General features: G+C 36.2%; 3 protein-coding genes across 3 annotated transcripts; 1 reads left to right on the top strand and 2 right to left on the bottom strand.

The window, feature by feature from the left end:
* Positions 1-420: 420 nt before the first annotated feature.
* Positions 421-8865, bottom strand: LOC100185275 (gamma-tubulin complex component 3 homolog). The gene is made up of 18 exons (XM_002131385.4): positions 8645-8865; positions 8391-8501; positions 8188-8324; positions 7590-7875; positions 7154-7230; positions 6798-6905; positions 6094-6219; positions 5675-5861; positions 5350-5516; positions 4580-4799; positions 3871-4054; positions 3343-3547; positions 2795-2942; positions 2572-2651; positions 2140-2270; positions 1548-1689; positions 1131-1250; positions 421-721 (listed from the first exon to the last, which is right to left on the bottom strand). Exons 1-18 carry the CDS (start codon positions 8718-8720, stop codon positions 563-565), a joined length of 2664 nt encoding a protein of 887 aa, XP_002131421.1. The 5' UTR covers positions 8721-8865; the 3' UTR covers positions 421-562.
* A 1519-nt stretch (positions 8866-10384) lies between these two features.
* On the top strand, positions 10385-12359 carry LOC100175087. Its single transcript, XM_002131380.4, has 3 exons — positions 10385-10897; positions 11246-11389; positions 11532-12359. The coding sequence occupies exons 1-3, from the start codon at positions 10541-10543 to the stop codon at positions 11874-11876; spliced, it is 846 nt and encodes a 281-aa protein (XP_002131416.1). The 5' UTR covers positions 10385-10540; the 3' UTR covers positions 11877-12359.
* Positions 12360-14858: 2499 nt separating this feature from the next.
* Positions 14859-17382, bottom strand: LOC104265652. The gene is made up of 4 exons (XM_009860147.3): positions 16434-17382; positions 15936-16079; positions 15465-15794; positions 14859-15229 (listed from the first exon to the last, which is right to left on the bottom strand). Exons 1-4 carry the CDS (start codon positions 16791-16793, stop codon positions 15179-15181), a joined length of 885 nt encoding a protein of 294 aa, XP_009858449.2. The 5' UTR covers positions 16794-17382; the 3' UTR covers positions 14859-15178.
* Positions 17383-17400: the final 18 nt, after the last annotated feature.

Genomic DNA, 17400 nt, shown 5'->3' with positions numbered 1-17400 from the left:
ATTCTAAACTAAAAAAACCGACGCGTCATTTCCTCTTTTTGCGGCGCCATTTTAATTTTAACCGATTTAAATACACTGCCAATTCTCACAAAATTAATCTATGTCATTTTTGTAATTGGGACATTCAAAACAAAGTTAACTGCGTTGTGCAACAACTCACACGACGATCACTTCCTTTGTCTGAAGCTACGGTCAGACAACAGACGTGAGTTCACTGCACCTTCCGCAACCAGCACTCGCTTATGCGCGTTGTGTCGGTTTATGACGTCACAGAAGCGACCACGTGACAAGCGAGACTGTTAAACCGTTTAATAGAAATCACAAACGAGAAAAAGGGTAAAATTTTACACCGCTCTTTTTCTCCGATAAGCAAATGGCTGTTTTTGAACCAAATTTACAAAAATCATAAACAAAGACACGTTTTGTTTCAAATATTTATTCAGCTAGTATACAAAAGTTTGAACTAAATACCATATGCGCAAAATAACTACGATTTTGAGTTTCGGCAGCAGCCATTTTACTGCAATAACATGCTACACACAAAATCGTTGGATGGTTGTATTTATCGGACAGAAACTTGTTTGCGACCAGTTTTCTTAGTGCTTTTTGCGCTAACATCTTTTGACCTGTAGTGTTCATTAAAGTCGAGGCGCCAACTTAAGTTTCTTAGATTTGCATCATTTTCTTGTCTTAATTGCCTCAAAAACATCACAACCATGTCCTATTAAAACAGAAGTATGTTTCATGGTAAAAACTGTCATTTTCTATAACTTCAGCAAAAAATAGAGTATTACAAAAAAATATTTTTTTTACATTTTCCAGTTGAATGAATGAATGAATGTAACTTACTTTATCCTCGCGTGGCCGGAAAACGATAGTTGTTATCACACGGGTGGAGCAATTTCGTTATAAGCCCACAAAGGTAACAGCGTCGAGCCTTGAACCTATAAACCCTGGGTTACAGGCAGGCGCGCTAACCACTATACCACAGCACCATAGTTATAGTTATGCTTTTTATTATAAATAAACGGGTGATGTCACTATCGAGGACCTGGGATTTAAGTCAAAGTAAGTCATAATACTTTTAATTTACAAAACATTAGATTACCTTATCGCTACTATCAACTTACCTGGTATGCACATGCACACACTTTCAAACGGGCTCTCATTTCTGGGATGATAGTTTTACGAAAATCTCTCCTTCTGTTCATTTCTATGGGTTCTTTTTCAACATCAACACCCCATACACCCTGTATGCAAATAATAATGCCGATGATAGTAAGGGAATTTGTAAATACTTCAGTAAAATTACTTTTTAGGTGGTAACAGTACTGTTCGTTTTGCACTGAATTTTATTAATACTACAACTTCCAGTAACTAGAAATGTAATAAATTTGTTAAATTATTAAATACCTTTTGGAATCTAAACATTAAAGGTTTTTAACAGTTCTCTTACACATTTAACTCTGTTACCACTCTAGAAAACAGAAATATTGGGTTTTGTAGTCCTAAACTGTTCAAGTGGTCACTATACCTAATTTTCTTACCTTGCTGACAGATTCAGCAATGACTCTTTCATACTGGAGTCTAGCTTTCAGTTCAGTATTTGACTGTTCGTATATATCCTTCTGTAAATGTTCAAACTTCACTATTTGGTCAAAGATTGACCTCAGCTGCATCAGAAGGTTGCTGCGGAAATAGACAAAATTTTACCACCACTTAATATGTATAAATATGTTGTCGTTTAGGACACTTTATTTACTACCTTAAGGTATATTTTCAGTAGGCCTACCCACTGTACATAGACATTAAAGATAATTGCAAATAAATTTTACAATTTCCATTGTGAATAAAAGACACCGAGTAATAAAAAAAATGGTGCTTAGTTTTATACACCTCGTACCTGCTTACAACGTACGACTTATCCAACCTTGGGCCTAACTGTTTCGTGGTTATAACTTAAATTGCTCCATGTTGGACATTGAAAACTGGTTAATAATTCTGTTTTATGTAGGTGAGTTCCCGTAGCGTGGAATGCTATGGATCCTAGGATATAGGCTAGGTTTGCCTCATCACCCCACTAGTCTATGTTTCTATTGTTATAAACTGAGCCCATTGACATTAAACAATGATAAACACCTAGATGGCTGGTCAAGAAGACATCTCTTCATTAGGGATTGTAGAAAATCATGATGAGCAGTGATGATCTCATCTAGATCCTTGGATTGTTCCAACTTCTCCTGCAAGTCTGCCCAAGAACATTCTAGAACCTACAGCGAAGAAACTTTGATGTGAATTTACAGAGTAAAACGCATAGCAGTTCACCATTGAGTTTTGAAAGCAGAAGAATCTTCATAAATAAAATGATGACATATCAATAAACTACACCTAGATACAGAAGCATTTAATATTGGATTATTTTCAGTGTTTCCTTTGATGTACTGTTCCAAACTATGTTAAACTAAAACGTGTTTTTTAGGAACCCTAAGAATTGTTGTGGCCCTTGCCGCCCTATTATAACAGTAATGGTTTTTGGTTCTATTGTGTTGAAACACTTGAAACATAACTTACCTCAAATGCGATGTAGTATTGCATTTGGTGCACAAAATGAACCATCTCCGCAGCTAATGTGTGACAGTTATGAAGAACACCTGGAAAAAAACAGATAATTTGAGTACAAATGTGTTTATGATTAAACACTGCAATAAATACATGTTAAAATAAAAATTTAATAAAATCTCTTGCCTATAACACACTGGTAAATAGTTTCTGTGAGAATTAATCTTTTAGTTACCTTGTAGGTTAGTTAGTGTTGGAGCCAGCTTCCTTGTCTGATCCATTGTTTTTGTCCAGATCACAGCCAGGTTATATTCCATGCGTTTTGCTCTCCATAAGAAGTTAAACACACGCAAGTAGACCAACATTACATCAGGTGTGATAAGCTGTGATGAAAATCAAGTTAAAACGTACAATATCGTTGACACCCTTTGCTTGCTATGATTAATTCGATATGCATTACCATTTCAATGGGTAAACAAAATTTTGATTATCATGTAATGCAAAAATTCAAAAGGTAATGTCAGTTTTTAAATTATCAGCCTTTTGTTTATCGTATTGTCTGCGACACAACAAGTTTATCATTTTTTTCAGGATTTTCAACAAAGGCCGACGAAATATTAAAGTAGAAACTTCTCAAAATCTCTTTTTAAACATTCCAACTCTAAACCACTGGGCTAATGGGCCAATCCTGGTCTAAATCCTATGGCTATGACCCATGACATTATGCTGCGGGACCTCACCCACATATAATAACAAAATGGGAATCTAAACCACAAAACTCACAGTATTAAGAGGAGGATCAACATGATAATCCAAACTGAAAACATCCCACCCACAATCACCAGGGTTGATCTCAAGGAGGCGGAAGTCGAGACGTGCGAGGACATCTTGATCTTCAAATTGAGCATTGGATGCTCTCACTGCTGCCTCCACTGGACCACTGAGGTTGTGACGATAAAGAAGACTTGCAGCTTTGTCCAATTCAGTTCTGAAAAAAATTTGTGCGATAATAAAAAAATGTTTTATTAAAATGTACTCAGGAAAAAATACAAATATTTTAATACGAATACTTTTAATAATACAGTTCTGACAATATTTCTCCTGTGCATTTTTAATGTCTGCTAGGTGTACCATCCAGGCTTTTCTCTTCTAAATGTTAATACATTTTTAACTGTAGGATGTTTTAACAACTGTTGTTTTGTCATTATCCTGTTTTTCGTTTTAAATTGTTTTACATATTCATTATTGTAATCAAACAAAAACTTCAAAAATTTATTTTGATATTATTATAAACTACACTTCAACACTTACTGCAATAAATCCAAGAGATGACGAATAAAATCTCCTTGACCAAGCAACAGAAACTTCCGGAAAGCAGTCAGATGAGTGAGCAGTTTATACCGATCGTTCAGGACATGCAGGAGGTGAGAACTCGTGACACGATATGCTTCATCGACTCGGACTTTTAGCTCGGAAGCAAACTCGAGACCATAAGCTGTATATATTTAGTTGGTTGGTAGAAAATAACTAAGTTGGGCAAATAAAGTAAAATGTGTTCATATAAAATAAATACTAAAAATGAAATTTCATGTCCTGTAAATAAAACTAAAACTAAAGATTAGATGAAAATATATTGTCCCTGCATGTGACAAGTGTGTTGGAAGAAAATAACTAATTAAGGTGAACAAAGTCCAAAATATGGTTATAGAAATACTAAGTGGGAAATTTCAAACATATACAGTAAATAAAACTAAAAGAGTTTGACCTTGAGTTGACTAAAGATATATGTAGCGAGTAGCGAGTCTAGCGACTACGCTTTTTTCTGCAACCTAAATGGTAAATATGTTTTTAACAGTAAGCGTGTTTTAACAACTGTTGTTTTGTTGCTATATCTTGTCTTTCCGTTTAGAGTAATATTTTTAAATCTTTGTTACCGTAATTGAAGAGACAAATTGAGTTATAATATTAATACCATTATATCTTATCCGTGCAAAATATCACATAAACAGCCACCACTTACACTGATCTTCAAGTGTTTTCATTGAATCTTGATTCTTTTTGAGATTAATGGGAGATCGATCTCGACACACAAGACGGAGAAAGTTGATTGACTTCCCGACGAGAAGAATCTTCTTTGCTTGCTCTGCTTTGATAAAAGATGGGATCATAGAGGTCCGCATCCGGTATTTATCGAACCATAATCTCTCATTTCCAACCGATAGATCAACAGCTACAAAAAACTGGAAGAGAGAAATGGCAGTTAATTGTTGCGTGGGAATTATATCAGAGCAAAAAGTCAGTGGCGCAGCCAGGGGAAATTTAATAGCGAAGCTTAAAACAAAAGGTTGTTGAGAAATTTTAACCCATTTTTTGGGGGGTTGCACCACTAATAGGTTATATTGTATGTGCTAAACTGGACAGTGAAGTCTGTTACTGAGAGAGAAATTCTACATAAACATTAGCCAGCTTTTCAGCTAGCCATACAAAAAAATTTTAATGATGTTTTGCTCTATAGTGAACGATAGTAAAATAAAATATTGTTTTAATGTTACAGGACTCAATTTATATATTATGTGGGTAATCAAGAAATAGTTTGTATTATGTAGCGTCGTTGATACAGTTGCGGCGACTCATTTCTCCACACATTAAGTTAAAAATAACAAAAACTGATATGATCTCTGCATTATTTCAATAAACTACAAAGATTGGCGAAAATCTTGCAGAGTAGCAAATGAATTCAGTCAACTAACCATTAACCAAACATTTTATTATACATATCCAATGTCTTACCTCAAGGTATTGGTCATACAGCTCTCCCTCATAAATCCACTTGTTGATAAAATGGAAGATAGGCTGTGAAACAACATGCAGAATTCGGCGTGTGATTTGTCTTGCTGCCATGTCACCAGTCTGCATGAATGAATGAACCATAGATGTCAGGGTACCACCTTTTTTGCCTAAGAAAATACATGTTTATTTCAACTGTATATCACCATAACTGAAAAGTGTGAAAGTATTTATATAGTAGGGTGGGGGAAGATGGGACAGCTTTGATTGTAAAAAAAACAAGTCTAATACCAGAAATACAGCATTTAAAAGACAACCAGCATTTTACCTTGACAATTATCAACAAGTGATGCAATCCACTTGAGTCTGTCCATTGGTTCATTTGTCCATACAACAAGTTTGACGAGTGTTAGTGGAGAATTTCCCTCTGAATCCGATTGTTGAGTTTGGGATTGCAACACGGACAAGAGTTTGTAATATTCGTTTAGCTCTTGCTGCAGAGCTGCACAAAATGCCTGGAAATTAAATAAAGAGTTTTATTAAAACAACCATATTTTATCTGACACGTGGTACTACCTCACAAAAAAAGAAGTTTTATTTGACATTAAGTAAAATGAGTTTGTAAAGTTCACCTAATACCACACAGTTGACAAAATTTTTCAATTAAAACCAATGCTAAAGTGTACGACAGTATCTCTTTTAAATATGACTCACATACAAAAATACACGATAAAACAAAATGTTTACCTTTCCAACCAAACCAAATGCTTTGTCTTTATTCCTTGTAGTAATGTATTTCTTTATCCTGTTATGCAGCCAGCCCATCTCACATAACTTGTGCACAAGTTGTTTATCTCTTTTATCTACATCCACCTAAACAGAATGAATAAATGTAACTAATTTAGTATTTACCCTCGCATGGTAGGGCAAAGGCAATCGCTATAACACCAACATGGGTGTACTGTTTCATACATCTCTTATGAGTTACCATGTATGTAACTTTGTTGGCGTGTTTTTTCTGTATGACTAAAAATTTAGACAACCAATTAGTGACCACTGAGTTGGAGCAATTGTAGTTCTTAACATTGTTTTAGACCAGTGGTTCTCAACCTATCACTTATGGTAGGCAATAGCAATGAATACGCTATTATACGCATACCAGTATACCACTTGTGTCTTGCGATACTTGTAGGTTTTACAGGTGGTACACAAGCAATTAATTAAGGACACCAAAATTAAATAAAATTACAAATAATTAAGTTAGAGTTGGATTTTTACCTACAAATTATTTTTAAAACAAGTGACATAAAAACTAAGTTTAAATTAAAAAATGAGTCACTGGTAGTAAAAGTTTAAGAATCATTTTTTAGACTATTGGTTTCAAATTATGCGGAATACAACTTAACTAATACGGTTCTCATAAATGTTTCAATTAAATATATATAACATACGTCGCTATTAAGACAGAAAGCATTTTCCCTGGTGCTGTGTTTTATGTTCTTTGTTTCAATACCTTGGAAAACATAGAGCAGTTGATGAATCAGATTATCCTCGGTCACCTAAACGGTAATTACAGAATTGTGTTAAAAATAGTGAAAGTCTAATATTTATTAAAACACTCTGGACAGTACATTTTAAAACTTGATCATTTTTTGCAGCGGTTTTGTAAAATATTTATTGACTTATTTTGCAAAGCATTCACTGTTTATATACTGAAAACACATTTAGCCAAAAAACAATTAGCCAAAAAACTAAAATTACATAGCTGACTTTAAAAATTAGAATGATCAACATAAAACACACATACTTTGTCACGGTTGTTCGACGACTTTGTGACAAAGGATTGGTTGAGTGGAGTTGCCTGAGTATCGGCTTTAACTACAGCTGTAAATAAAAATAGGTTAGAATTCTGAGTAAACTGACTATAGATTGAACTGAGTAAACTGACTATGAGTAAACTGACTATAGATACCATTGTGGGCATATGTGTCTTTGAACAAGACAATAAATAGCAGTTGCTCCAACCCAGTGGTCATTAATGGGTTGTCCTAATTATCAGCCACACGCCCACACATAAAAAAATTAAAAAGTTCCAAACAAATAATCACCCACAAAGAAACATACTTAGTAACTTGTAAGCTGGCACGAGGTATATGAAACAGAAAACCCGTGTTTATCTACTGTCTCATTATTACGGCTTTTAAAAAATACATTGAAATAAAATGCTATTTACTTTCACTTACTGTTAGGGGTGAATTTTGAACTTTGCATTTTGGAGCCAAATGCTGGTGTGAGGGAGTAGCCTAACCTAGATGACAGGTCTGTTGATTGTAGAGAAGCAGAAGTCCGATCATTTGGAGTTTGTATCTCACTAGGTAAAGTTGAAAATGTTCCTAAGCCTCTCGAGCTGTTTGGAGCAGCAGTACCAAAGCCACTGCTTGATGTGATCGATTCATTTGAAAAGTTTCCGTTCACTGGAGTTGATGCCGCGGCCAAACCTTGCCGGAATTTCAGTGAACCAACAGAGAACTATAGACAATAAAGAGGAGAAAAATTAATATGTTGAACCAATTACATTAGTGTCTGTTCGGACTGTTTTAGAGTGTCTTTAAACCTAAATTTATATCAATATTATTACAAAACCTGGGCTATGTGGATCTTATTTATTCCTTTGAAAAAAAACAGTTGCGCAAATACAATTATTTAAAATATGAAAAGAATGCCTTTCAATAAAAGAAGTCTTAAAGAACTAACTGGGTTAATAAAATATTCATCTAAAATGGGAAAATTGAGTTTAAGTAATAAAAATAAATAAATAAAAAAAAAGGTTTCTGGTGCTACCTTTTGTTCAGCTTTTCCAGAGAGTGAATGCAGCAAGTAAAGTACAGACCACCGATTTTGTAGAAATTTGCACTGTTGTAATCGACGATGCAAACTCGCTATTTTAACTGCTGCGTCCATTTGATCTTGCTTGACCACTGAAAAAATATGTTCAATTTAATTGATATTCAAATTTACATAGAAATAGATAGCTGAACGCTTACACTGAATTTTAATTTTTTCAACCAGAGCTGTTTCATCAATGTTAGGAACAGATGTGTTCTCACAATGTGATAACATTCGTAGAGCATAGCGGGTTGTCTTGGTAAGAGAATCTGCAACCAAAAAAATAAATACCTTAAAATCATTTTATAAAATCCTAACTATGGCACTTTCGGGGACACAAAAATGTATATATATATATTTTTTTTTTTTTTATTCTATTGAATTAAACAATTTAGGTTAAAATTCTACAAACCAGCGTTTTTGTCTTTTGATAATGCTTGACAAAGTCGATAAATAACAACTTCTGGTGTTACTTGACCGTCCCCCATAGTTATTTCAAGTATACACACGATTTTTAGCGTTGTAAAATCCGCTCTTAGAGTCTGTTTTAACTGTTTTCTAAATTAATACAGCGAACGTAGGGTGAAGTGCCAAGAACTGAAACTGTTAAAAAAATGTTCGGCGTCCGTCAGTTGCTGATGGTGATTTGACTTCCCGCCGAAAAATCTTGGCGAATGGACTATTGAAAAAAAAACATTAGGGAATTTGCAACTTTGCTTATTTACAATTTATTATACTCCAACGGTACTAGTATAAAAAAAACGCTTATGTATCCGACACACAAACTCTAAATTTTGCATTTGAGTAAAGTTGTTTACCAGTCAATTTTAACTTCGTCGGAAACAAATGTCTCAAGCATATCCGCCTTTCTCCAGTCAAAAAAACACATATGTTTTCCTCGTCTGTTTTCAGACGCTTGCCTCAATTGATAAAGTTTACCGGAAAATATTCGGTCACATAAATATGTTCTCTCAATGAATGTCTGTTAACATTAGGCTCGTATAAGGCACCATGGCATAGCTGGCTAGCACGCCTGTTTGAAACCCAGAGACCATGTATAAACATGTTTATATATGGTCTCTGCCTAAAACGAGTGATTTTGGCTACAAGGATCATCGCGTTCTTTGTTCGGTAACAAATGGAACAAGAAAATAAAATGAATGGATGTCCCACTTTCCCCCATCCTACTATATGCATTTAAACCATGGCACTTAATTGGCTGTTTGATTAAGTGCATTCTCGGAATATCTAAAATTGAACTTAAACTTATAGCGTCTGCTCATGGCATTGAATTTAAAGTACCGTGTATGAAATATTAGTATTACCGTACGATAACACTTCGCCATTACGCTTTTAACTTAGCCACTAGAGTACTCTCGTACACCACATTCGATAGAATAGTAGATTTAGTAGAGAAGTTCACCAATGTAGGCTACACATTTAGAGAGAGGAAACAACCCGAACAACCCGAGGTGGTCGCATTTACAGAAGTGTTAAAGCTGTGCTCAATCATACACCATGTAGTATAGGGTGGGAGAAGATGGGACACCTTTCTACTCTATTTTCTCGTCTCATTTAGAAGTAAACAAAGAACCTTTAAAGAATATGATAAAATGATAAAACCATAACCTTACGACTCCAAAGGACCGCTGCTAACTTTTTAAAACACGATCAGGATGTTTAAATATTATACGATAAAGGTGTGCCATCTTCCCCCATAGTACTATATACATAAATCTTATTTTTTAAAGTTTACTTTCAATTTTGTTACAGAATTGTGTAACATAAAGGGTAAAACTGATGCTGTTTCAATACTAAGTATGTCTATATTTTTCACTGACATTTTCTGGTATACCATAAAAAGAGGTATATAGCTACGAATCGAAACTTCGTGGTATAAATCAAGAATCAGAAACTAAATGCAATCAGAAACTAAAATTGTTAGGTGCGGAGGAACCCGGCGATATCGTCATCGTTACGTCATAAAGCGAACATGGCATTGGTCACGTATTTGTGTGTAATTCATGGAAAGAACGTGGCGTTGAGCAAAGATGCCGAGTGACGATTATATTGATTCTGTACCGCATACACATTTTCACACCGGCTCCTGCAGAGGGAGTGTAATTTCCTCTTGACTGCCTCAATCACAGTGAACGTAATTACTGGAGTAATGCGAAGGTAGAAAAAGCGAAAGGAAAAACGCGTTCCTCTATAAAAGTAACGGCTGTCTCTGTAAAGAGCACATACTGCGTATACAGCAATCAAGACACAGAATTAATATATAGAAGATATTCAAGAATCATTCAATATGAGCGTGATTGGTTCTACATTCCGAAGTGTTCTCAGTGCATCTAATTTATCGAAATCCATAATCAACAAGCGAGCTGCTCTTACTGGAAAATCTACAACTACAAGCTCCGACATATTTAACAAAAACAAGCAAGTTTTAAATCGAATATGTCAACCATCAAGAGCTGCAAGTAGTGGAACAGCGGCAGCAGGGGTTCCTGAAAGCCCACCAATGATCTGCCGTCCCTGCCAGCCCTCCGACCGTGATGCGATGATCGACTTCATGTCCACGAGGTTTGTCACGAGAGAACCTCTTATGAAAGCTATCGGTGCCACCCCAAGCAACAGCAGTCTCTTTGTCGAACATTGTATTGATGTAAGTCGGAATTTATATTGAAATTATAAGTACTGGATAAATATATATGTCATTGTAAAAAGGATGGGCTATTTTGTTGGTTGTTAAAACAATGCATACATTCAAGTAAGCTCGTATCTGCATAAGAGAACGATGTACAGTATCCCATAACGCCATGTAAACAACAGGTGTCGGACGCTAATTGTGGAATTTAAACATTTCCTTGACACTGCATTGAAACGCTTGGCATAGGAAGCAATTGGCGTTAAATAACGATGGGCACAAACGCGTCTTTTCTCTTTAATTCACATTCGCGAGTGCGTTGCAGGTGCATAATAAATAAAATTAAAACTTAGGTTCTATTTACAGGAATCGATTATACAAGGAGCTTCTTTTCTGGCACTTGACAGTGAGACTGGCAAAATATGTGGCGTGAGACTTAATGGAGTCGGTCCACCAAGCCCATTAGAAAAGGAATGTGATTTTGGGACCACCATCAATGCCATTCCAAAGGTGGGTGTTTTATCAATAACTTCCTTACTTTTTATATAATTGACAGAATATAATCCATTTCAAAACCAGACCTAAGCGTTTAATTTACACCGCATCAAATATTAATGCAAATAATGCTAACCTATATCTTTTCCTGTTACAGTTTTTGGACGACGTCGAAGGCGACATGGCCACCTTGCTCAATACTGATCAGTTCATGCGACACATCGCCATCTGTGTGGAGCAGAGTTCGTCCCAATGCGGCATTGCAACCCAATTGATGATCATGTCCGTTCAGTTTGCCAAGCGGGAGCAGTTGAAGCATTTAACTGCGATGTGTAGCTGGAGCCTTCCGTACAAACTCTCGCTCAAAATGGGCTTCAAAGTGGTGCGTGAGATCTCATACTCTGACTACGCGAAGAATCACGCCCATCCCTCAATGGTCCCACGATTTATGGAACTTGCGAAAACGGAGGAAGCCGCGAGAGTGATGGTGTGCGACTTATAACGTGCCGTCGACTCGTCTATAACATATTTATTATTCCTTTTGATTGTTTAACATTCATACTTTATTCTTGCATTTCTTAACTTTTTCTATTTTCTCGGTTCATGTGTAATGTTTTATTTTTTGTTTTATTTGTGCAGTTTGTACGTAATGTTTTACATTATTATTTAAGATCTTTCATTTCTAAAATTTCAATAATGGTCGAATATCCGCCTAAACAATGGTGGCAGATCTCAACTAAAGACGTTTAACAACATTTTTGACATTTTTTAAAAAATTGTTTTGACGGAAGAATCACAGTTTTGGTTAAATGCAATCGCAATTCCAGCCAAATGGCGAACAGATCGTCAATGCCATTCCATTTTTAAATATTTATTTTGTTATCGGTCACTATAAATGCGTTTGTTTTCGTGTTTCCGCCGATTTGCAGTTTCGTTTTAACTTATTGTTATTGTTTATTATGCCAAATATACTTGCGAAATAAAAAATGACAAACTATTCTACATATGTGTTGACTTAAAAGATAGAATTCCAATGTCTGACTATTCAGCTTTGTTCCTATACCTACGGCTTTATAAAAGCATATGTAGGCCTACCTAATAGTACGTATATGCTTTGACGTATGTTGCCATAAGGCTGGAAAAATCAGCCTTGTAGTTTGGAAAATTTTGACATTTATAAGGGTTGTTTGGCATTGGAACAATAGGGTAGCCAATGTTTATTTTGAAAATTAGTTTTCGGTAAAATGACTGGTCCAACATTGGGATCATTTTTTGTTGCTCCATTTGTAAGAATCGCATCATAGATACCTAAACATATATATGCATAGGTATCTAACTTTGGTGACATCTGTGCTTCAAATATTATTCACCACCATTGTTTTATGATATCTATGATTTGAGTATTGCAAAATCACCATGCGTTACGAAATGGTTATAATTTTGTTTTTAATTGTTAGTTGTGCAGTGCAAATTTACATATTTCAATGGTGTTCATTATGAGAACCTACAAGCAAAATTTTACGAAAAACAAATCGTTTCGTAACAACTTATGTAAGTACCAGCTGCATGACAATTTGGTAGCCAACAGTATTGTTGTTTTGTTTGCAATATGAGACAACAAAGTGTATGAGACTTCGGGTCACCTGCAAAACAAGTCCACAGCGGAAATCCAATCACTTGAGACGTCATTAGTTTTAGCACATCCGCTATACGAGGCAAGAACTGTTATTTTCGTAAGGCTGACTAGTTGCATCGTCTCAATATGCACCGGAACTTAAATCTGAATGCGTTATAAAGTTACGAGTTAAATTTCAGTCCACTATTTAAAAGCTTAAAATTTATATTAAGACGACTGGCTTATTACGCCAGATTTCTTCGCAACAATAAACATTTATACTGCATAATTGCACCATATAACATTTTGTTGTAACGTGTTCTAATACTGTGTTTTTCGGTACTTCAAGCCGCCTGACCATGTTTTTACCCAGCGCATGTTACCATAGTACGGCGTCCGACTAATGACACTCAGTAATAGCAGCACAACCTATGGCGCCAAAGTTAGAAGTAAACAGCTGAACAATATGTTCGTTTCTCCACAGTTGGTGAATAAGCATATGGCACAGTACCAGTACGTAATACTTCTGTGACGTGGGGTGGACAATTAACAGTGTGCAATTAATTTTTTTGTACATAAATCAGCTGAAGTTGCCCCACCACTTCGGCGTGTGTCAGTGGTGCAGCCAATACTTCTACCTCTATGTTCTACCGTTTGTCAATAAACATATATTATATTGATTGTCATTAAATTAGTCTTTTTAATGATACATCTGTTTGTAGAGGAGAATGGCACATCACCCAAACACGCATGCACCATTTTGTTTTGCTGCATAGCAGTATACCTAGCGGAGGCTGTACGGTAAAATTTCAAACTGATTCACTTTTGCAGTTTGTGACTCAACGTGTTTGTTGAAAGAGAGTGCGTCTACCAATCTAAATCAAGGTTCTGAACTTCTGAAAATAGCTCGGAATTTCGAGTTCTTTTTATAGAAGTGCACACAGTAAGCAATCTAGAAACTATTTCTCATTTGTACCACAACATATGGCGCCAAAATTAATTTTCGTCCATTTGACACAAAGTTTGACATTCGCAATTGAAACTTTTGAAAGTTGTATAAAATGTGGCTTTTAAATTTTCGAAGGGCCTGTTAAACAGTGTCTCCGTCGAAAGCATGCAAATGAATATCCGCTTTCTCCTATATACGTAAACTTTCTATAAGCATTCGAAACCTGATTCACGTGTGTACATTTCGTCATAGCTTTTTGTCATCAGCAGCCACGTTTAGTCAGATGAGGGCATTGCACTTTCGGACAAAACGGATGATGTGTGACATCTAGCAATGTTAATGACCTTTAAGTACGTGACCCATTAGCTCTTTAAAATGTAAACCGACTTCCGTTCGCGTGCATTTTATAGATATTAAGTTTGGTTAATGCGCGGATGTCAATATATAAAAGTATATGAGCAGTAATTGTCTCGTTATAAATATACCCATACATGACACATTATGTGTTGAGAACGGTGTGTCCCATATAGTTATCGTGTAGGGCAGGGCAAGATGAATTACTTTTATAAAAGTTTATTCGCTCACGCTCTAACAAAGCGCTTCCCAAAGCCATCAAAATTTTTAAAGAGTACAATATAATTTCGTGTAATTTGCGTGTACTCACGATACAAAATTATTGATTAATCTAAACAAGAATTTAAATGTATATTTTAACCCACCCATGTGCAAGTCGCTCAAATAGCACATGGTTTACGAACCGCATATATATATTGATGCATATAGGACAATAATATGTGCTTGAGCGCGCCATCTACCCCGTAACCCACAATATTTCAAGATTTGGTTTATTCGGTATATACATTTGGCGTACATTTTAAAAATAAACCAGAATAAATATCTACAGAAAAGCGATAGCCACATGTTATTTAAAGAATGAAGAGAAGAGACTAACAGTAAACTAACATTTGTTATAACACGCTATGGATAAAAAGAGTGTGAAAAAGTGTCAGTCAAAAGGGTGCCTGTTGCATTTAAGTAAATAAATATGATAAACAATACTGAAAAATGGCAATAACTTTTTCCACGATTTGTGACTTGAATTGGTCGACCAAAATTAAGACCTGGAATTAAAATTCACTTCGGTAAGTATTGACATCAATTGGCGGAAATGTTGCTCGGCCAGTCGCGTGCCGAGCAAGCCGAAACGACTTCAGAAAATGTCAAAAATGTTGTTAACTTTTTAATGGGGGTATATACTGTTCGTGGCAGGGGTCGACTCTTGACAGCAATACTGAAATTTAAAGGCAAATTTACAATAACAACAAAAATGGAACATAGTTAATAAATAGTAACAAATATCTCGAAGCAGAAAGAATAAATAACAAAAAGATTCCTGAGAGTGGTATTAATTACAGACAAAACATGAACACGTATGGTTGGTCGTTTGTAAAGCAAGAAGGCGTTGTATTAATGGAAAGTGCTTTTTTTGTGTGATAGAATTCCGTGTCAAGTTATAAGTCACGAACCATAACTCTGGCAGCTTCCTCTTTTTTCGCCAATTCCATAAACCGTTGAACCATTGAGGGATGAGCGTGATTCTTCGCGTAGTCAGAGTATGAGATCTCACGCACCACTTTGAAGCCCATTTTAAGCGAGAGTTTGTACGGAAGGCTCCAGCTACACATCGCAGTTAAATACTTCAACTGCTCCTGCTTGGCGAACTGAACAGACATGATCATCAGTTGGGTTGCAATGCCGCATTGGGACGAACTCTGCTCCACACAGATGGCGATGTGTCGCATGAACTGATCAGTATTGAGCAAGCTGGCCATGTCGCCTTCGACGTCATCTAAAAACTGTAACAGGAAAAGATAGACGTTAGCTTTATTCGCATTAATATTTGATGCAGAGTTAGAACAAACGCTTAGTCCTGGTTTTAAAATGGATTACCTGTCAATTATATAAAAAAATAAGAGAGTTATTGATAAAACACCCACCTTTGGAATGGCATTGATGGTGGTCCCAAAATCGCATTCTTTCTCTAATGGGCTTGGTGGACCGACTCCATTAAGTCTCACGCCACATATTCTGCCAGTCTCACTGTCAAGTGCCAGAAAAGAAGCTCCTTGTAAAATCGATTCCTGTAAATAGAACAAAAGTTTGAATTTTATTTTTTATGCACCTGCAACGCACTCGCGAATGTGAATTAAAGAGAAAAGACGCGTTTGTGCCCATCGTTATTTAACGCCAATTGCTTCCTATGCCAAGCGTTTCAATGCAGTGTCAAGGAAATATTTAAATTCCACAATTAGCGTCCGACACCTGTTGTTTACATGGCGTGGGATACTATACATAACCGTGCGTCAGAGAAGCCTACCAAACTATTCAAACGCGTGTATATTGAATGCATTCGTGGAGGCAAACGAAAAAAAAACTTTTACAAAGATATGTACATTTACCTACTACTGATAATTTCAATATGAAATTCTACTTACATCAATACAATGTTCGACAAAGAGACTGCTGTTGTTTGGGGTGGCACCGATAGCTTTCATAAGAGGTTCTCTCGTGACAAACCTCGTGGACATGAAGTCGATCATCGCATCACGGTCGGAGGGCTGGCAGGGACGACAGATTACTGGCGGGCTTTCGGGAACCCCTGCTGCCGCTGTTCCACTACTTGCAGCTCTGGATGGTTGACATTTTTTACTTAAACATTGCTTGTTTTTGTTTTTTTCCGGTGGATCGGAGCTTGTAGTTGATTTTCCAGTAAAAGCAGCTCGCTTGTTGATTATGGATTTCGATAAATTAGATGCACTGAGAACACTTCGGAATGTAGAACCAATCACGCTCATATTGAATGATTTTTGCTGGTAGTCTTCCTTTTCCTAATCTGCGTATCCTGATTGCTGTGTGGGTTCTTTACATGAAAGCAGTTCCTGAAATACAGAATCGCATTTTTTTCTCTAAATGAGCTTTTTCGTACTTTCCACAGTAGGCCTACCTTCACCCTCGGTAATTAGGTTGACTCGGATTGAAGCCGGGTTTAACCGACGATGTACTACCGCCGCACCAACCGTTATGAAACCGACTTGCGGTCTAGAATCAATATAATCGTCTCTGTTTTATCTTTACTTAACACCACGGTAATCGTTCCCATGAAATATACATATATACGTGACTTTTGCCATGTTCAAGCTTGATGACGTCAGGATGACGACACCCGCACGGTAGAGAGCCTCAACCAATAAACTATACCGCATCGTTTTAATTCAATCAATCAGAGAGGGATTGGGCGTGTTTTCTATACATCTGTCTATGGAGCGTAGGAACCTTTGGAAATTCCGGGGTTTAAATATTAACAGCTTTGTTAAAATAAACCACTTTCTAAAAAAAATAAAAACAAATAATGAAACGCAAAGGTTAGTTTTTGACGCGTTTGTACTCGGTGGCGCTTTTCAC

This window comes from Ciona intestinalis, chromosome 4, assembly GCF_000224145.3.
Source record: "Ciona intestinalis chromosome 4, KH, whole genome shotgun sequence".
Classification (NCBI taxonomy): Eukaryota; Metazoa; Chordata; class Ascidiacea; order Phlebobranchia; family Cionidae; genus Ciona; species Ciona intestinalis.
The sequence above is the reverse complement of the archived record's forward strand: the minus strand, read 5'-3'. Positions and strand labels throughout refer to the sequence as shown.